Here is a 21,984-nt window from a genome sequence, read left to right on the forward strand (position 1 = left end):
CTGAAAATAATTGTACATATAAAACAAGCGCTGCAGAGGATGACGTAATCAAAACAGCTTCGTAATCTTCAGCTTCATTAAAAGTCAATTTACCAATTTTATTATAGTATTACAAGATATTAATTGTTTTTTTTCAACAAAAGCTACATATTAGTCTCTGCAAATGTATATTCTATCGTCAGCAGAGAAAAGGTGAGCTCAAAATATTTGGTCTTGGCTAGCTCTCAGTGACAAGGCTCGATCGCCATTGTTATGGCATGGCCGCCACAGCCTGTGTCGTAACATTAAAAATACATTACAGTACAACCTCGATTCAACGTACTATATGGGACCACCCCCAGTTCGTTGGAGCGTTGGATTCGTTGCAAGAGGTGACCTTCAAGAGGCGTTTGCGTCAGTGTCTTTTTTTTTTTTTGTACACAATAAAAATGCATTGTATCATATTACTTACTGTACCTATATTTTACTACTCTACTAAAAATACTGTAATTCATGTATTTACCTTATTGTTGGAGTTATTTTCATCTTGAAGTGTTGTGAAGTTGTGAATGCTCTACAGTAAATAGGTACTGCAGTGCATTAAGCCGTTAGCACTGTATTATTAAAAGTGGTTTTGCTGTATGTTGAGTACTACAATACAGCTCTTGAAAACTATTGTACATTAGAATTATTGCAACTTTAATTTTAACACTATGTACACACTTAAATTTAACACTTATTCTAATTGTTCACTTCACACACGATGTTTTTAGATGTTTGCATCAGCTTTGCTGGTGCTCGCTGCTGCTGTGTTGGCTTTAGCTGCTTTTGTGCTGGTGCTGGGTACGTCTGTGCTGGTGCTGGGTACGGCTGTGCTGGTGCTGGGTACGGCTGTGCTGGTGCTGGGTACAGCTGTGCTGGTGCTGGGTACGGCTGTGCTGGTGCTGGGAACGGCTGTGCTGGTGCTGGGTACAGCTGTGCTGGTGCTGGGTACGGCTGTGCTGGTGCTGGGTACAGCTGTGCTGGTGCTGGGTACGGCTGTGCTGGTGCTGGGTACGGCTGTGCTGATTGATTTGCTGCTAGTTCGTGAAAAATATTGACTCATTTTCATTTGTTTCCTTCTTTGTGTCATGTCCTTGAGACAAATATCTTTCATCGTCCTTAGGTGTTGATAAAAGCCTGGTAGCTCTGGATTGTCAGTTTGTGAAACAATATCAAGGAGTTTTTCAACATAGAACAATGCGTTAGCACACGTAGCAGATTGTAAACTGCTATCATTCTCATCCTCATCTTCCTTTCCGTCGTCGTCAACAGTGCCAGTAACATTTTGTATAATCTCATCATCTGTTAAATGACCAATGGGTGGATCGACTACATCAATATCTAACCACTCCTCCACATCGTTCAGCGTCAACTCCGTCTCACCAGCGGCACGCAGTTCTTGATAAATATCATTTGAAAATCCTTCAAAATCCATTTCTTCCTCAGTCACTTCATCAGCATGATCAAGCAACAGGAGTTTTTTCCAACAATTTCTTAATGTTGACTCTTGAACTTCATCCCAAACTTTAGCCCAGTTGTAAATGCCTTCCTTAATTGAGTATTTTTGGTAACGTTCCAGTGTTGCTTGACCTCGCGAATCGGTTCCTTGTCTTTTGTCTTCATCTGACTCAAACACCACCATGATTTCTTTATTCATTTCTCGTTTGTAGAGCCTTTTCATTGCATATATAACACCCATATCCATTGGCTGGATCAGAGAGGTGGTATTGGGAGGCAAGGCCATACATTTGATGCGTCCATCATGTGACGTTAATTTGTCGAGCCCTACATGAGCTGGGGCATTGTCAACCAAGAGTAATGCCTTGACATCATTCCGTCTCACTCCACACTTCTTTATCTGAAAATCTCTAACTTCTTTGCAAAAATGATTTTTGAACCAGTCTACAAAAATATCTCCAGTAAACCAAGCTGTTTTAGAGCTGTAGTAGACCACAGGTAGCTTGTTCATTAAATTTTTCAAAGCACGTGGGTTTTTTGACTTCCCCACAATGGCGGACTTTGTTCTGTGACTTCCGTCTGCATTTGCACACAGCATGGCAGAAACTTTTTCTTTGTTTACCTTACGGCCAGGAACACTCTCATCTAGCCTAGATGCCAAAGTGTTGTTCTGCAAGCATTTCCAATTAAAGCCTGTTTCATCGGCATTGTATACCTGAAAACGCCTTAGATCATTTGTTATTATGTAATCATTTAATTTACGCTTAAATGGCTCGACTGAATCCGTATCTGCACTTAACGATTCTCCACAAACTTTCCTGTTCTTAATATTATGTCTATTCTTAAATCTTTGCAACCATCCTTCACTTGCTCGAAAATCTGGAATGTTCATCTTTTGTGCAAATTTATCGGCTGCTGTCTTAATGGCGTCGCCGCCAAGTGGCATCCCCACAGAGCGCTCCTGGTTAAACCATTTATACACAGCTTCATCCAAATTCGTATTTGCAGAACCTTTTATTGTTTTCCTTTTATTTAATGCACCACTATCACTCGAAGCAAGAAACTTCCTAATATTATCTTTCTGTCTCTTGATATCACACACCGTACTTTTCCCGACATTAAATTCTGCTGCCAGCCTAGTAACAGAGTAGCCACGTTCATGTTTCTCTATCATGTCTAATTTCTGCTCAATGGATAAAAAACTTCTCTTCCTCTTTGCAGATACAGCACGATTAGCAAGCCCTTGAGACATCTTGTTGTATATTAATAAAGCTGTAGTCAAAAAAATGGTAAATTCCACGATTATTCTTTCACTGGCGGACAAACACGTCACTCGCACGCAGACAAATGTAACAGCACTGAGTGCCTACTGTATAAACGCAGACTAGGTCTATACACCCTCCAGTAGGCTGGTGTTTAAGCCAGATCCAGTAACATAAATTTATCTCAAATATTGGATTTACATCATATTATATATTTTTAGGTTATATATTTAGATTAGTAACATTATTAGGATAATAAGAGATATAAAAAACTTATTTTAGACCTGATTTATTAATTTTATTATTTCGAAGCCGTAGTCACTGAACTGTGGCGACGAATTGAAACGAGAAACGCATGGCGTGTGTACAGGGATTAGACCCGTCCACTCGCTCACGCTGGAGTTGTTCCAATAACAAATAATTTCTCAAATAGCAGATGTCTATCATATTACAGTATATTTTCGGTTTTATTTAGTTTAGTTTAATTAGGATAACAAAAAGCTATTAAAGCATTGGTTTTAGAAATGATTTATTAGTCTGAAACTTTCAAAGTCATGGGTCACTGAACTATAACGACACAGACGAAGGAAAACCAAGTGAGGTTTACAGAACAGTATTCCCTTATCTGTCCACCCTCACTCACCTTGTTTTATCACAGAAAATGTCTATAAGGAGATTTTACGACATGTAGCTAGCCAATCACGCTTCAGCCTTTAAATTAATTTACAAAGATACGTCTGCCACAAATCAGTGGGAGGTTGGGAGGGAGGTGGGCAGGCAGAGCTTGTGAGGGAGAGGCAGGGAGGGAGGCAGGCACGGAGGGAGATAGGCACGGAGGGAGGCAGGCAGAGCTTGGGAGGGAGGCAGGGAAGGAGAGGATGGAGATGGATTGATGGTAGGATGGAGGGAGGGATGGAAGGATGGATGATTTGAGGGTGTGTGTATGGGCTATAGGGGTGGGGGTGGGGGGGGAGGTGTGTCGGTGGTGGTGAAGGGACCGACTCGCTGATAACCCTAACTCTGACCCAGTTAACTTTTTTTTAACTTGATTTGTTTCTTCAATTCTGGATGGATGGAGGGAGAAAGGGGATGGAGGGAGGGGATGGATGGAGGGGGGGATGGATGGATGGATGGAGGGGATGGATGGATGGATGGATGGAGGGAGGGGATGGATGGATGGATGGAGGGAGGGGATGGATGGATGGATGGAGGGAGGGGATGGATGGATGGATGGAGGGAGGGGATGGATGGATGGATGGATGGAGGGGGGATGGATGGAGGGAGGGGATGGATGGATGGAGGGAGGTTATGGATGGATGGATGGATGGAGGGGGGATGGATGGAGGGGATGGATGGATGGATGGAGGGAGGGGATGGATGGATGGATGGAGCGGGGATGGATGGAGGGAGGGGATGGATGGATGGATGGAGGGAGGGAGGGAATGGATGGAGGGAGGGGATGGATGGAGTGGGGATGGATGGAGGGAGGGGATGGATGGATGGAGGGAGGGGATGGATGGATGGATGGAGGGAGGGGATGGATGGATGGATGGGGGAGGGAGAGAGAGAGAGGGGGGGGGAGGGAGGGATATGAAACAAGCATGGTGTGTGTACAGGGATTAGACCCGTCCACTCACGCTGGAGTTGTTCCAATAACATACAGTAATTTCTCAAAGAGCAGATGTCTATCATGTTACAGCATATTTTCGGTTTTATTTAGTTTAGTTTAATTAGGATAATAAAAAGCTATTAAAACACTGGTTTTAGAAATTATTTATTAATATGAAACTTTCAAAAGTCATGGGTCCCTGAACTATGACGACACACAGACGAAAGTGAGTGAAACCTCACTGTAAAGCGAGGTTTACAGTACAGTATTCTCTTATCTGTCCACCCTCACTCATCTTGTTTCATCACAGAAAATGTCTATAAGGAGATTTTACCACATGTAGCTAGGTAATCACGCTTCATCCTTTAAATTAATGTACAAAGATACGTGTGCCCCAAATCAGTGAACGAAAATCATGGAAACTCAGTTGTTCACTTGTGTGGATCACTCTGGCTGGTGTTTGTGTGGACCATTTTGGCTGGTGTTTGTGTGGACCATTTTGGCTGGTGTTTGGTTCATATGGTTCACTTGTGTGATCCAACTTCTTATGAAGGAATTATTAATTGTAATCTGTGATAGAATGAGAAAGTTTTCCACCACTCTGTGAACTCTGTCCCAAAATCGTAAGCTTGTGGACCACTTGTGGTCCACATGTGTGGTCCATTTGTGTGGTCTACTTGTGTGATCCACTTGTGTGATCCAACTTGTCATATGAGAGAAATATTATTTGTAATCTGTTATAGAATGGGAAAGTTTTCCACCAGTCTGTGAACTCTGTCTGGACATCGTAACCAAATCCGAACATCCCTCGCTTCGGCGAACCATTGTTCGTCGAACCGGGTGAGTAAATTCGGCCTGAAAAATGTGCGAACTAGCCGGAGATTCGTTGAATCGGGGTACGTTGAATCGAGGTTGTACTGTACCTGCACTGTTCAGGGTAAATCAAAACACATCTCTAAAATTTTATTAAGACAATATTAACTCACTGATTGATACATGAAATATTTTTCAATACAAAGGAATGAATCAATTTTTTCCCACCCATCTGGACTTGATCAGAGCGTGTTCACACATCATCCATGCAGCAGCCAGCAACTGGCTTAATCGTCGGCCGTGCACTAAATTGGAATGCAATTACACAATGAACTTTATTTAATTTTAGTTATACAGTATAAAATATATCCTACCTGAATGTTACTTGAAAAATTACCCGACCCGACTTAACGTCGGAAATAACGGAGCTCCGTAAATAACGATTTGGGCTCAGCCCCATATAGGCTGTTAAATTGAGTGGATACTTAGAGCAGTGTAGTGTTTGAAATGGCGGGGTCACTGGCCGTTAACAGTCCCCGCCGAAGTAGTTTCCCGACCAGGAACAAGGAGCCCTACAGTTGCGGGCTTGGTGTCCGAACTTCTGGTGGTAAGAACAAAGCTCTCCACGATGTTCTCGCTGTCGCCTAGAGACTGATACTGGATTCGCATGGTACGTTTTCCCTGGGTGGAAGAAACGCCGGTTCTGGAGGACGTCGAGTTGTTGGGTGTCTGTAGTCTGCTGTGTATCACTGAGGTGGGACAGCGTAGCGTTATCAGACGTCGTATGAAGCCGGTCTGCCAGTGTAGCCAGCTGGGCTAATGGGGTGTCGTCAGCCATACTGAATAGGGCCGGTTGAATGTGTTTTGGACAGAGTTGTATCCACAGTGATCTCACAATCTCGCTGGGGGCTGGGCCAGTTGCAGTATGCATCACATACTGAATATGCCGCAGAAGCTGAGCTGGTGTTTTGTCTGCTAATCTTTTGTCAGTGAGGAGTTGGTCCCTTTGTTGAATGCGGCGTTTCATTGCTGCCTGTAGAAGAGCGGCCTTCAATGCAGTGTACGTCCTGGTGTCCGGTGATGGCGCGGTGATGACAGCGGAGGCAGTGTGCATAGCCTCCGAGGGAAGTGTTGGCAGGATACAGGCATATCGGGCTTTCTCAGTCGAAATTTCGTGAAGGTCGAAAATAGCCTCCATCTGCATGAACCAAAATTCTGGCTCATCTGCGTTGTATGCTGGAAACCTGGTAGATAAATCAATGGCAAAGATCTAGTTTGTGACTAGGTGTTCTTTTTCACTCACTGGGTCACCAATGTAACGGTTCTATTGTTACGTAAAGTATGGTGACAAATAAACACAGACACTAAGATACTATATATATATTTGGTCGAATATACAGAAGTACACAGGTGATACTTTGGTGTGAGTTGAGTGCACTGAGTGTCGGTACAGTATCTCGCAAGTGTCTGCTCTAGACCACACTTGAAAGTAGACTAGTTAATGTTTTGCTATTCTGCTGCTTATATGCTCGGGCAACACCTCACCGTGTTGCCCGGGCAACGCCTCACCTCATTCATCTCCAAAGGTTGACAGGAATATTAACAATGCATTTCGAGCGAGTATATTATTGGGATAATCTACTCGCTACAATATCATCAGGCAGTGATGACATTTCTAGGGTACTCTCTCTACTACTGTCTCCACTCGATCATCCGGACTATATGGGAAGGACCCCCAGCCGGATTATCACATTTTTCGGATAATGGTACTTTTTCACCTACGAGTCCAAAAGTGACCATTTCCAACTATTTTTATACTACAAACAACATAATTTGAATTGCCTTGCCACATATAATTATTAAATATTCAACTAGAAACCTAAACTTACCTTGTTGATGTTCTTCTTCTTGATTGATGCCACACATCTTGAAGTTAAGGATTCTTAACAATTTACATAACCTTTACTAACAGAACACTAAAATTAACACTTTAAATTACTGTACAGTTCATTAAGCAAAGTTAGTTTTGACTGCCAGCTGCTGAAGCCTCACTGGTTGAAAGCATTTGGGTTGCCTGTGAGTCCTCGCTTGTTGAAGGCGCTTGCATGCTCCTCACTTGTTGAAACGCTTGCATGCCCTCACTTGTTGAAGGCGCTTGGCTTGTCTGTGACGCCTCGCATGTTAAAGGCGCTTGCTTGCGCCTCACTTGATGAAGGCGCTTGGCTTGCCTGTGAAGCCTCACTTGTTGAAGGCACTTGCTTGTGCCTCACTTGTTGAAGGCGCTTGGTTTGCCTGTGGCGCCACACTTGTTGAAGGCATTTGGCTGCCTGTGATGCCTCACTGGTTGAACAACACGTAACTTGTCTTTAATTGCTAGGACAACCTTCTTCCTCTTAACACCTCCAGAACGATTGATGCTGCTACCAGACATAGTCTTGGCCAAAAATGTTCAAAGTTACTATGAAAATAAAAAAGTTATTTAAAAAAATATTTCACTAATGGCGCAGCACTGTGTATAACACGAGGGATGGACGCACTTGCGTTGACCAGTGTTGGACGGGTCCACTTGGGGTGGGGCAGCTATAGCACGTTACGTAAGCCGCCAGGAGGAAAAAACTCACAATATTTTTTAAGGAAACTTCAGCCTGTGCACATTGCTTTTAGGAAACTTATTTATTTGTTATTACATAATTACTAATACTTATTTCATTTGTTTTTGGCTATAATTGATTGTTCTAAAATTAATGGTAATTCCTGTACCCAGGTGGTCCCTCCCGACGCACCCCCTCCCACCCTCCTAACACCACCCACCCACCCCACCCCCTCCTCCACCATGCGTCTAGAGCCACAGACGGGATTAATATGATATGACCAAATTTTCCTCCAGCCAAACCAGCTTTTATCCGGTTCCTGTCGCCATTTTGGCTGGATATTGTGGTAACTCTATCCGATCACAATTTTGGCCGTATAAGGGCGTTTTCCGGATGTTTGAATCCCGGATAATCGCGGGGTTACAGTATGTTTTGCCGGTATACCACTAGAACCTGGTTGTGACTCCCTGCCACAACCAGGGAGTTGGTTAATCCCTGCTTGTCTTAATAAGAATCTGTCTAAATACACTTGTTTATCCCTAATTTTTAACACTTGTCTAGAAAGATAAGATATTGAAAGATAATATTGGTAAGAAAGAAATATTGCCAGAACAACCATGAACATCTTCAAGAGAAAACTAGATAGTCTTCCTCACGGAGTGCCGGACCAACTGGGCTGTGGTGGATATGTGGGGCTGCAGACCGCTCCAAACAACAGCCTGGTGGACCAAGCTCCCACAAGTCAAGCCTGGCCTTGGACCGGGCTTGGGGAGTAGAAGCTTGAACCCCAGAACCCCATCAAGCAAGTATCAAGTAGGTTGTCTGTAGTGAGAGATCACATTCATTCACTATGAATGATCATGTGTTTTTACTCTGTTGTCATCCTCACAACAATTTTCTTAGGTTGAACTTTACCACTGACTTGCTTAGAACCAATGGTGTGATATATAATAAGAACTTTTATGTTCAGAAACAAAAAATAGGGGAAATTCTTGACAAAGAATTCAAACGTGGTTGTCACTAGGCAGGAAATACACTGGTAAACTGAGCACACTTTGCCCTGCGCCCAGCAGAATCACGTGCTCATTGACCCATACATGTATCAACAAACTCGACAATCAAGCCAAACCTCGAATACAAAGTCAAATTTTAAGAGGAAATTTACCTCGTATACTGAAAAATTCGTAAAGAGGAGCATTCGTCAACCTAGGTTCCACTGTATTATTTAGGAGAAAATCTGTTTTGGTGTACGAATTTTCGGTGTACGAACAGTCTCCAGTAATGGATTAAATTCGTAGACTAAGATTCCACGATTCAAAAATTTATCCTGTTTTGAGAATTTTTACCAAATGTCAGATATTTGTATCAGTTTTCTTCATGCCCTGATGATCTCTCATTCATTTTTTTTTTAATTACAGTTTCTTCCGTCACCAGAAGAATTACATCTGAAGTGACGAAACCCAGTGTCATTATAGCTCATGTAAGAGTCAGAAATACAGCTTACATGATAATATCAGCAGTGTCATGAAGCACCTCAGTGCCAGAAATACTGAATACATGAAAGTGTCTGCAGTGTCATGAAGCAATTCACTGTGTCAGAAATAATACATATACAGTGGCAACACTTTGTATCTTGAGCACTACACATGTATTACGAACATCTCTCGGTAACACACGTCTGAAGAACTGTGCATGTATTATTGTATATAAGGGCTAAAATTGTTATTAATAATTTAATTTTACGAGACAACATTTCATTATGTAAATTAATTAATTTTACAGTGCAGTATAAGTATATTCTCAGTACTTAGTTTCACAAAAAATTAATATAAAAATGTTCCACTCCAAAATATCACAAAAATATTTCACATTGGAAATATAGTGGTAGTGGTGAAAGGGTTTTCTAAAAATTATATTGGAAAACTTAATGACTACATCATTTTGAAAATTTAATATTCTAATGAAAATCAGAGGGGGTAATATAAAATATAATTTTTTAAAGCTTCGGAACTTGCTTATTAATTTACAAGAAGGTTAATACAATGAGTTGTATTAAAAAAAAGTATTCATGATGTTACTTATCAAATGCACTTTTGTATGAAAACAATTAGAGTGCATGTGCTGTGACTGTATTGTATTTGATACTAGACATCCCCCCAGTGTAGCAAATGTAAAATAAAAATATATATTTATATATACATAAATTCTTTGAAAGTCTTCAATGTTATTTGATAGTATACAATAACTCAATATTTTCTTTGTGGTTTATGATTCACTAACACCACTGGTATATATATTATCAAAGTTTACATATTGTCAAATTTTACATAGTGTTAAAGTTTAATTCACTTTTATATCCTTACAGCTATTCCATTTGCTTGATATTTGTATCAAAGAGAATGTTTTCCAGTAGCTTATTGACCTTCAAAGCCAAGCATTAGCAGTATAGGTAATACCTTTTCATAACTAATCTGCTCTATGTTGGCAGCTACATAGAAACACTTAATATTGCATGTTCAGTGGTCCAAATGTTAATTTTGTTTTTTAATTTGCTTTAGTAACATAAAATTGTGCAGGTGAAAAGCCACATTGCATATAATTTAAAACTTTTGTCTGACAGGAATTTATTCAGAATAGAAAAAGCAGTTGGCAGTGACTACAAGATATAAAATATAGGATGTTTAAGTGTAGGAAATACTTCAGGTAACTGGATTAACATGACTTTTCCTATCAATACATTCAAGTAAATTGAAAGGGAATTTATTCAAAAGAAAACTCTTCAGCATTGAATGTACAAAACACTATAAGTATCTAGAAATCTCATATAATAGCACATGACAATTCAAAGCTGTGAATCCATTTTAACGTTGATCTGAAACCCCTTTCAGGTATAATAAGTTAACTATGAGCACTCACTCAAAGGAGAAACCATATCAGTGTTCAGAATGCCTAAAAGACTTTACACAAAAATGGGACATAATAGAGCACATGAGGATTCATGCAGGAGAGAAACTATATCAATGCTTAGAATGCCTAAAAGACTTTACTAAAAAGTTGGATATAATAGAGCACATGAGGATTCATACAAGAGAGAGACCGTTTCAGTGTTCAGAATGTCTAAAAGACTTTTCAGAAAAATCAGATCTAATAAACCATATGAGGATTCATACAGGAGAGAAACCATATCAATGTTCAGAATGCCTTAAAGACTTTACACAAAAATGGGATATAATAGACCACATGAGTGTTCATACAGGAGAGAAATCATGTCAGCAGTGTTCAGAATGTTTAAGATGGTTTAAAAGTAAATCAAATCTAATGTTTCACATGAAGATTCATACAGGAGAGAAACCATTTCAATGTTCAGTGTGTCAGAAAGATTTGGCGCGGAAATCAAGTCTAATAATGCACATGAGGATTCATACTGGAGAGAAGCCATATCAATGTTCAGTGTGTGTAAAAGAATTTTCATGTAACTCATACTTAGTAAAGCACATGAGGGTTCATACAGGAGAGAAACCATATCATTGTTCAGTGTGTCTAAAAGACTTTTCATGTAGATCAGATCTGACAAAGCATGTGAGGATTCATACAGGAGAGAAACCGTATCATTGTTCAGTGTGTTTAAAAGGCTTTTCATGTAAATCAGATGTAAAAAAGCATGTGAGGATTCATACAGGAGAGAAGCCATATAAATGTTCAGTTTGTTTAAAAGGTTTTTCCCAGAAAGCACACAAAATAAGGCACATGATGGTTCATGAAGGACAGAAACCATACCCTTATTGCGTGGAAATTGTAATGGACATTTAAGTCAATTTAGTAAGACACTTAAAAATTCATGTAAGAGACAACCACATTGTTAGACTACGTAATTTAAGTTTAGTAATACCTAGAGTTAAGGCAGTTTTAACCCACAACTTTTGTGTCTAGTTTTCAGCAGCTGCTTGATACATTGGCTCTGGTTTCAGAGACATCCACAGAATTCCCACGATTGCCAGAGTTCAGCACTAGAATCTAGTGTTCTCAGAGAGGCAAAGGGAATTTGGGAGATCTATGATCAAAACAAAAGTAAAACTGCTAAAAGTACAGGTGAAACAAAACTTTTATCATGATGTTTATCATGCTAATGTCCAGAGACCAAGTATGTCTTTGGGGGATTGGGCCCAGGATGCTTATGCATTCCTTGTATCTCAGACTGTTCATTGAGCTTGGTTTTTCCTTCCAGGCAAGGTGTTCCATGGTTATATTCCAGCCATCACAATTTAAAACAAAATTGTATACTTTCCTGACTAGGCTCTGTATTAATCATACATGAATAACTGTGTGACTAATACTATCTTACTATCAAAACTACAGTGCTACACTGAAAGTCAAACCTCTCATCATAGAATAATCTGATTTTTTTGATTGAAAATTTGGTTTTCCCACTGTTTCTTCAAGTTGTATGTCCTTTAATAAAATACTCGGTGAATCTTTGACGTCTTTAGTCTTATTGCTCTTGTATTGGCATCCTGGATGATATCTAGAAAATTCTTAATATTCTGTGACAGACTGTGCTATATAGCTTCATGAGATTGATGCTGTTATAAGAGTTCCATACGCATTTGCTGCATACCCAACTGTAAATGTTCCAGGCTTTGAACAGTGACTCCAAGATGTTTATACTCCTCTTCTTTGCCCCAGGTGGAGAGCCCTATCCGTTTTTTTAAGCTATCCCATTGATGAAGTGCTATTCTATTTGGGGTCATATTGCTATCCTATTTGGGGTCATCAGTCACAGAGTTCTTGTTGCCTACTGGCCAGAACCTGGTCCCGCTCAGAGAGGTGCAGGGAACAGTGACCTGTGAACACTTTTCATATAAAGAATGTCATACTTGCCATTGACCAGGGAAGGCACCCAGAAAGGTAGGGGAAACAGAACAGACTTCTGGTTGAAAATTGTAACCTTTGTTATAAAAGTTGGCTGCTATGGGGGTTCTAGTATTATTATGGAGTAGGGTCAGCAGTTAGAATTAAGATGTATCACCATTAAGGGAGATCATAAAGGCCCGGCCCCCAATAAAATATAAAACAGTGTTAACTAATTGGCTACAAGACAATGTCAGCCTAGAGGTAGATCATTAATCTCCTACACAGGAAGAATGGATACTCCTTTAAAACTAACTAATTTATTAACCCCTTAACAACCCCCCCATATCTATTCACAACAATAACAATAATTACTTTACTACACTATCTTACGTTAAAAGCCTTGGTCCACATAGGCAGGATACAAGGTTTTATAATTAGCGCAAGCTAGGGTAAAGTCTACTAGGCAAGGGACACTAGCAAGGACTCTAGGTAGCTTACTGGTACTACTGGAGCCCACGTGGTTCCACTGGGACCCCCTTAGAGTAACTTAGCAATATAAACACTAGTGATACCCTAATTAATTAATACACTTTAATACTAAACACATTAATACACACTTCTGCCAGAAAACGAGAATACAACACATTACTTAGTTTGGTAAACTAGACACAGGATAAGGTAAGGGAGAGAAGTAGGAGGAAGGGGAGAGAGATGCAGAGCAACACAGTAGAGATGTTTACACCACGATGCCAGCCAGAGAAGGAAGCCAGCTTCGAGTCTCAGCTTTCTCCAGCTGACTCGCTGCCGGCTGACTACTCGGCTAATCGTACAGCAGCCCTATATCCACGTTTACTCAGGTCTACTTTACTAATACTTTCTAATCATTTGTAAATATAGTTGATGCCTATTTTATTAATTAATAATCAACCACAAGCTCAGTCTTTAAATGCTCTGTGAGAAACAAGATTCGTCTTACGTCTGGCAAGGAAGATACGACAGAGACACGTTGACAAGGGTCTCAAATAATATAAAGTAATTTATTTAGCTCAATTTGACCTCTGGTTTCCACTAATAAACCCAGGGTCATAACAACCTTCATCCTCAAATGAGCAAGAGAACTCTGCCAGAAAGAAAAACACAAGCAACACTTCATCCGCCTAGCTCCCTGTTCGTTAGGGTCCTCTCCCTCTGGCCGGCCCGGGTGAGCCCCCTACCTATCCTCCAGCTCTTGACCGATGTGCTTGGTGGTTGTCCTGCCCATCCTTTCGGATGACTATGTGGTTTCGGGTCCGGCTTGTTCTCGATCCAAGTGCTTAGTTGATTTCCCTGGACCTCAAGTGTTATATTAAATGGTGGGCTTGCTATGGGGAAACTAGTGCTATTCAGGGGTCAGGTCAGTCAGAATAAAGATGTATCTATTTGGGGAGATCAGTAAGGCCCGGCCCCCATGGAAACTAGAAGTAGTGCTGACTACTTGGCTACACAACAAGGTCAGTCTAGGGAATGATCAAGATCTCCTACACAGGAAGAACGATACTCTTATAATTCATGTACTTATTTATTAACCCCTTAACAGCCCCCCATATACATTCACACCAATAACAATAATAATAATAACTTTACCACACTACCTTACGTTAAAAGCCTTGGTCCACATAAGCAGGATACAAGGTTTTACACTGAACACAAGCTAGGGTAAAGCTCTACTATTGAATAACTTAAAGTTAGAGTCAGCTTAGGGTAGGGGACCACGTGGTTCCAATGGGACCCCCTTTAGAATAACTAGTAATATAAACCCTAAAAACTCCTACTACACACAAAATATACTACTCTACACATAGAACATGAGTATGCCAGAGACTGAATAATGTACTCAGTATACTTATCTTGAACAAGACACAGAAATAAGGAAACGAAGAGGAAGGAGGAGGTAATTCCTTTCACCACAGTCAGCAACCAGAGAAGACCGCTTCAGCCCTGATCAGCCTCCCGCATTTGTGTGGTGCCGGGAAGAGCCTAATTGATCGTGCAGCTAAGCACATTAAAAATTTTCCCCTATGCAACGTATTGTTACTTTACAAATGATTAAAGTATTAGTAAACATAGTTGGTGCCTATGTTATTATTTAATAATCAACCCCGAGCTCAGTCTTTAAATGCTCTTTGAGAAACAAGAATAGTCTTACGTCTGGCAGGGAAGATACAAACAAAGACACATCGAGTTGCGCTTTGCTACTCTAACGTAGCTTATTTAGTTCAATTTTGACCTCTGGTTTCCACTGAAGAACCCAGGGTCGTAACATCAAGATGCATATTGGCACTTCCTATCCATCCGGGGTTCACAGACTGGTTAAGTTTTGTAGGTTGGCACCTCACGTTTTTATGCACTTAACTCTGGTTTTGGTGGCTCATCATTGTCTGCTAGGTTTTCAGGTCTTGGCCATCCTCGACGACTGGTTGGTGTAAGCTCCCATCCAGTCTGGGAGCTTCGGTTTGTGTTTCTTTGGAGCTGGTTGCTTTGTGAAGCTCTTCTGCCAAGTTCTCAGGGCTTGGCTATCCGGCCTGCTCACATTCAGGGAGTGTCCATCTTCCTGGCAGATGTCCTGTCTCATTTCATTCATTTTTCCATGGAGTGGATGTTGATGCCATGTCTTACCTTTGGCTTTACCGGATGTACAGGCCCAGAGGTGGACCTCTCCGTGTCAGTGTGGTCTCGGCATCTCCCATTGTATGTGGCGCCATTCCCCGACTTTGAGGCGCGTGGTGGAGGCTTTTCTGCAGGACTGTTCATAGTAGGGGTTCCTGTACTCCTTCGCCCTGGTCCAGCTGTTACTCAGTCTTTTTAACATCCTTATGGAAAACCTAGTTACCATGACATTTGCAGAAGGGGTTCAATTGCTAAGCTTTGCTGATGATATAGCATTAGTCATTACAGGTCCTTCACTTCTAAATAAAGCACAAGGGGCATTAGATAAAGTAACATCCGAGTGCAGAATTTTAGGGCTAAAAATGTCTGCATAGAAGTCTAAGGCAATGAGACTAAGTGGTAACACTCTTGACAGGCACCTACACATTCAAGACATTAACCTGAAGTGGGTTACACAATATCAATATCTTGGAGTGTGGATAGATTCTAAAATGTGACATTCAACAAGCAAAATCAATATCTGAAGGAGAAAGCAAAATCACGACTGAATATAATGAGAGCAATCACAGGGCCCAGTCTAGGAGCGGGACACAAAGTGTTAAGAATGTTTTACATACACACCGTTCGTTCCCTAGTTGATTATGCAGCGCCTGCCTTACTCACTTTTTCTCCTGGTCGGTGGGCAAACGTTGAGGTTATTCAAAATGATGCATTGCGAATTATAACAGGGGCTCCCAGATGGACTAAAATACTGAACCTAAGAATACAAACCAAGCTAACGTCGATAGAAATAAGGGTAAAAGGGATTGCTGCATGCATGCTGACCAAGATATTGACTACGCCTAGAATCAGTTCACTTGGGACAGAAGAGCCTTCAATAGCAACAGGTGAACCCATTGTGTGATAAACACCATCAATACATTTGATATAACATAATCACTTCGAGGGGCATCGACGAAATATATGCAGACTTTGTTATGCAAGCCCCTTGGGAATTGCTGCCAGCAGACTTTGAAGATAATGGCTCTTGAAAGAAAAAAGAACCAGACAAATCCTCATCTGTTACGTAATATTACACAGATGCCTATAGAAGCAAACTTGGCATCTGACAGCTTCACATACTTCACAGATGGATCAGTAGACCTGCAGGGACAAGAAACCGGAGCTACAGTTAAAGCAGGAAACTCTGTAAAAAGTTGGAGACTCTCAAATGGGTGTTCGCCTTTACAGATATGCTAGTCATTCGAAAGGTTTTGGAACATGCCCTTGCTGAATACCAACATGTTATCATGTATGCAGATTCAAGAAATGCCATTGAAACCTTGCAACAAGAACACATACGTGATAACATCCATCTGATCACAGATGTCATATCATTAATGCAAACACTCAAATGACAAGGCTGTCGGGTACTTATCAACTGGGTGCCAAATCATGTGGGAATAATAGGAAATGACATTGCAGACAACGCTGCAAAACTTACAACTAAGAGAAGAAATATAGACATTTACATACCACAGAGTCTATCAAAGATAGACTCTAGGTACAGAGTCTATCTTTGTCTTACTAGAGTCTATTCAAAGATAGACTCTAGTAAAATAGGTACCTGGGTGTTAGCTGTCACGGGCTGCTTCCTGGGGGTGGAGGCCTGGTCGAGGACCGGGCCGCGGGGACACTAAAGCCCCGAAATCATCTCAAAATAACATCAAGATAAGATAAGATTAAGAAAGAAACAGAGCAATGCAAAAGATGTACAGTGACCACAACACAGCAGTTGCAACATCAGGATCTGTGGGTTGGTTCAAGAATTCAACCAACTACGAACCACTAAGTTTGATGAAAGGGAGCAGTAGAACAACAGAAGTACACTTACATTGCATCAGGCTTGGATGCCCATGTGCATGGGAAATAGGCTTACAGGTAGCGGAAGATGAAAGGAAATGTCCGCACTGTGGAGAAATGCCCGACAGACCACTTGAACATTATCTAACACAGTGCACAGTTACAAACCCATTAAGATTTCAACATAGATTCAACAGAGCTTAGTGTTGTTAAACACATGGGACAAAATCTTACTGAAGCGACCATACGAGTCATAAATACTCATACAGACCATACCAAGTAAAACAGAAACAAGCAACACTTAGTGGGGAAACCAGAGGCTTAGGGCCCACACAGGAATATCCCTGGAAAAAAAACCCTGGTGCTCCAGGTTCTGGTTTTACTGGAATATTATCGGGGTAGAATTCTTCTGGCACCATCATAGCCAGCCCAGTCATGGTTTCAGGGGCTGCTTGCACGGTGTCCGAACCCGGGCATTTTTCTGTGGCTGCTTCTTTCAGCAGGTCGGGCTGGTAAGAGACCTTGCTGGTTCGACTTACTCTTCCACAATACACGTCTGGTATTTTTTTTATGTGTGTGCATTACCTTTTGTATGGTGATCATTTGGCTTCTTTGATGGTGTTCCACCAGCTGTCTTCTTCTCAACAACAGTACGAGGTTTCTTGGAAGACTTTCCGCCATTTTCTTTCTCTTCAGCAAGTTTCATTAGTGTCGACAAGATTGTCTTGAACTTTCTCTCTCTCTCTTAGCTTTTTGTGGACTGGCATCTCGTGCCGAATACTGTCGCTTTTTGTGCTGCATTGGCAAAGAAGCTACAAATTGCATTGGAGTGGATGTTACTGCTCCGTTCTGCAAGCTTCCTCATGCATATTTTCGTGCTTTCTCGTGCAAAGAAACCGCAAATTGCATTGGGGGTGGATGTTACTGCTCCGTTCTGCAAGCTTTCTTGTGCATTTTTTCATCTCCGGTCTGCTCATGCACCGCCCAAGCCATCTTGGTCTTTGGACTGGGTCCTTTCCTTTCTTCACCTCGGTTTGTTAACCTCGGATACCTTCACCTCTGTATCTTGTTGCCCCTTCGGTTTGTGATTAATTCTGGAAAGCTTTGTTTTTGTTGGCTTTGGCCTTTGGGGGTAAAGGTTGGGGAGCTTCATACTCTTCTCTGGTGTCAGGGGGTTTTGTTTGTTTGGTTCTGGTGGTCATTTTGTTCGTTTGCAGCCTGTTCCTTCTTTTCTAGTGAAGAATGAGACAGCGGGCTTCCAGAGGAGTTCATTGATTGTGGATACTTGGTTTGGCAGGGGTTGCATCAGGTGCTGTTCGGTAGCTGCTTTGCATCACTATCTGCAAGCCATCGGCTCTGTGTTGGTGGACGGGCTCTGGGTTTATTTGGTTTCCCTGGTTCCCTGTTCACTGGGGCTCGTGTATCTCAGGTTGTCCGTGGTGTCATTAAGCCTCGTTAGCCTGCATTCTATCCTTGTGCCCATAATGTTAGGAAATATGCCACTCTTTTGGCTGTCTTTGGAAATATATATTGGGACGATATTTGGGCACGGGGGTTTTTGGAGGTCGAACAGATGCCCCAAAGGTGCTTCCACTTCCCTAGCAGGGGGGAGGGGAGGGGAGGGGCGGCACTAACGAGTGGGGGGCTACTTGGACGAAGTGTTCCTTGTTTGCTTTCTTTCTGCGGGAGTTTTTTGCTCTTTTTAAGGACAAAGGTCGTAATTTTCAACCAGACGGCGGTCTGTTTTGTTCCCCTACCTTTCTGGGTGCCTTCCCTGGTCGATGGCATGTATGACATACTTTAAATGTAAAGTGTTCTTAGGCCATTGCTCCCTGCGCCTCTCTGAGTGGTCCAGATTCTGGTTCTGGTCCCCGGTAGGCAACAAGAGCTCTGTGACTAATGACCCCAAATAGGATAGCACTATATCAGTGGGATAGCTTCAGGGAGCCTCCAGAGCTCGCCCAGAAACTGGCATTTCATTTATTCAACGCAGTTTTTTTCTCTTACATTTTCTAACTTAGTGTGGTTATCGTTATATATTTCATGTCAAAATGTTTAAAATTAAATGTTCTAATATATAGATACAAAAAACTATTGTTATGAATTATGCATGACAACTGAATATACAAATGGTAATAAACATTTCAGAATTTGTTTACATTACTTATGATCAGTCCATTTAACTGTAAAAAAGAAAATTAACATAATCCTTTTCCATCTGGTAATTTGCAAAGCAAAGATAAAAATATTCACAAGCTATATTCACAGTTATAGTCTTGAGTGATTGGGTGGCTGGCCAAGGTGATCTCTGGTTGGTTTCCCTGATAAGTTCTGACCACATGATGAGGTGTTTTAACATCAAAATGTATAAAGATTTAATCCGCCTGCACAAGACCTGCACCAGATCACTCCATTAACCAATAGACTATTCCAATCTATTAGAAGTAAATTCAGTGAGAAGGTGCATGGGTTTAGTCATCTCTAGCTTAGTTTTGTAACCTTGCAATTCAGTATTTAACCCTTTAAGTGTGTTTATCATCTTACATTAATTCATGGGGTAATGCAGTTATATGTTGATTTAAAATATTGTCTGGGTTTTACATGAATGACGCTGATATTGATACAATAGCTGTATATGGATGCATTGGGGTTTGCCTTGGCACATGATAAAAATCTTGATATTGTTTCATGATGATTCCTTACTATTCAAATGCTGTTATCGTCACAAATGATACTATGCCAATGTGGTAATCATCACTGTTTGAGATTACATTGTAATAATATGTATACTGATTATATTTGTATGGTTTTCACAATTCTATATACTGTAGTTGTAATGAAGTATACCAGGTATGGGAAGGGATATGGGGAAAGGAGGCATTAAAAGTATGAGATAGTTGGGATAAAGAATTGGCAAAAGGAGCAGGGAAGGAAAAGATCCTCAAAATAGCAATACTCTTAACCACCATGCTGCACTGAGTTTATTGTGAAATTCCCCGTGTGCATGAAATAACGTGTTCCCAAAAAACATTTTTTCTTTGTAAAATGATAAATTCCCTTCCCTGAACAAGTCTATGTAAAAATAAATACCAAATTCCACTTACTTTGGCTGTGGGGACGTGGACAAGGTGTGCTGTGACATCATCAGGGCCTGATCGCCCATGCATGACTCGCCCAAACACGGTCGCGTGGGCCATACAAGCACCGGGTGTTGCCACAAATATATGTTCAATTATTTGTTCTATGTATTTACAATGCGGTTTTATTTGCTTTTTTATCGTATATGATGCATATTTGTGTCCTTTACAATATGTATACAGTAGAACGTTCATAATGTTCCATGGAACTTCCATGGAACTGACATGTGTCAGTAATGTGTCCACAATAAAAGTTTATTGTCGCAATATTACTTGTTAAAAATTCACTAAAATTACAATATGTACAGTTTCACACACTACACAGTAACACACTATATTACACACTCAGTACTTCGGAAGTGAGTAATAATGAAGTAGTCCATGGTGCACAGCGCAACTTCACTCTCATTGCACCAGGTACAGATAAATTTTATAAGATAGTATTGAAAAGATTATAGAAGATCAATTTGTAAGGTAGTCTTGAAAAGATCGCTTTGTATGGACCCACACAGGAAGAGATTCAGCTTGCCTCAAAGAGTGTCCGTCAGTCAGAAAGAGAATCAGCTAGCCTCAAAGAGTGTCCGTCAGTCAAGAAGAGAGTCAGGTATTCTTGAAAATATCTATGGAAAATACCTCCATGGAAACGGCTAACACGGTTCATCTATGCTACTTGTATCAGATGCACCATCACTGAACGCAGAAAACGATTCATCTATGTATCATCTAAATAAATTGGAGATAACATAGGATTGCAAGGGTAACGCTCAGAGCTACAACTGGATACGCTCGCTGTATCGTCCTCATAGGTGCTGTGTGTGTTAGGTTCTTATTGCACCTAGCTTTACCAATATTATGACCCTTATGTTCTTCAAACAATAAGGTTTGAATTTCACTGACAGAGCGTTATCTTTCAACACCGCATCAGGTGTTTGGGAGCCAGAGGCGCGTGCGCCACCCATGGTTGCTCACTCGGCACTAACCCAGCCAGCAGCCCTAGGGCATTCTGGGAATTTTTCCATGATGGCTGCCTCTCACTGGAGGTCCTAAGAGTCCATTTTGTACCCAACCAACCTCGCACACATTTAGAATGGGTACAGAAAAACCGAAAATATTACAACGACTCAAAACGGCGATGGGTCATATTTTACTCAAACGACCCCCTTTCCCCTGCAGTTTACAAAATATGTGAAATGACGGATATTTGATTCCTGAGCGTTATTTTTGAGTCGAATTCTGGCTCTCTGCACCTACTTGCAGTGTCAAGTTACAACTTTTAAAACCGAAAATATGCCAATTACTGAAAACAGCGATGGATCATATTTTGCCCAAACCCCCTTGCAGTTTTAAAAATATGTGAAATATCTGAAATTTGACTCCTGAACGTCATTTTTGAGCCAAATACTGTCTCCCTGAACCTATTTGCAGTTTCAAAAAACTATTATTTATTCCGGAAATATAGCAATTATTGAAAACGACGATGGGTCATATTTTGCCCAAATCCCCCTGCAGTTTTCAAAATATGTGAAATGTCGGAAATTTGACTCGTGAGCGTCATTTTTTAGACGAATTCTGGCTCTCTGCACGTATTTTCAGTTTCAAATTACGACTTTTTATGCCGAAAATATGCCAATCACTAAAAACGGCGATGGGTCATGTTTTGCCCAATCCCCCTTGTAATTTTCAAAATATGTGACATATGGAAATTTGACTCCTGATCGTAATTTTTGAGCCGAATTCACGCTCTCTGCACATAT

At 41.0% G+C, this 21,984-nt stretch overlaps 2 protein-coding genes across 4 annotated transcripts in view; one reads left to right on the forward strand and one right to left on the reverse strand.

Annotated features, from left to right (window-relative positions):
• Positions 1–12,232, forward strand: part of LOC138353522 (zinc finger protein 271-like) — a 62,571-nt gene extending 50,339 nt beyond the window's left edge. For all 3 annotated transcript variants that reach the window (XM_069306512.1, XM_069306513.1, XM_069306514.1), the window contains exon 2: positions 9,173–12,232. In XM_069306512.1, coding sequence (XP_069162613.1) covers positions 10,659–11,564 — 906 coding nt within the window. In that variant the 5' untranslated portion in view covers positions 9,173–10,658 and the 3' untranslated portion in view covers positions 11,565–12,232. The remainder of the gene's footprint in view (positions 1–9,172) is intronic.
• LOC138353511 (tigger transposable element-derived protein 7-like) lies at positions 522–2,731 on the reverse strand. The gene is made up of 2 exons (XM_069306490.1): positions 1,037–2,731; positions 522–569 (listed from the first exon to the last, which is right to left on the reverse strand). The coding sequence occupies exons 1-2, from the start codon at positions 2,729–2,731 to the stop codon at positions 522–524; spliced, it is 1,743 nt and encodes a 580-aa protein (XP_069162591.1).
• Positions 12,233–21,984: the final 9,752 nt, after the last annotated feature.

This window comes from Procambarus clarkii, chromosome 58 (genome assembly GCF_040958095.1).
Source record: "Procambarus clarkii isolate CNS0578487 chromosome 58, FALCON_Pclarkii_2.0, whole genome shotgun sequence".
Classification (NCBI taxonomy): domain Eukaryota; kingdom Metazoa; phylum Arthropoda; class Malacostraca; order Decapoda; family Cambaridae; genus Procambarus; species Procambarus clarkii.

Coding starts and splice junctions, on each gene's coding strand:
- LOC138353511 (XM_069306490.1), bottom strand. CDS start 2,731: ATGTCTCAAGGGCTTGCTAATCGTGCTGTATCTGCAAAGAGGAAGAGA. Junction 570..1,036: donor GCAAATCAATCAGCACAGCC/GTACCCAGCACC, acceptor AATGCACTGCAG/TACCTATTTACTGTAGAGCA.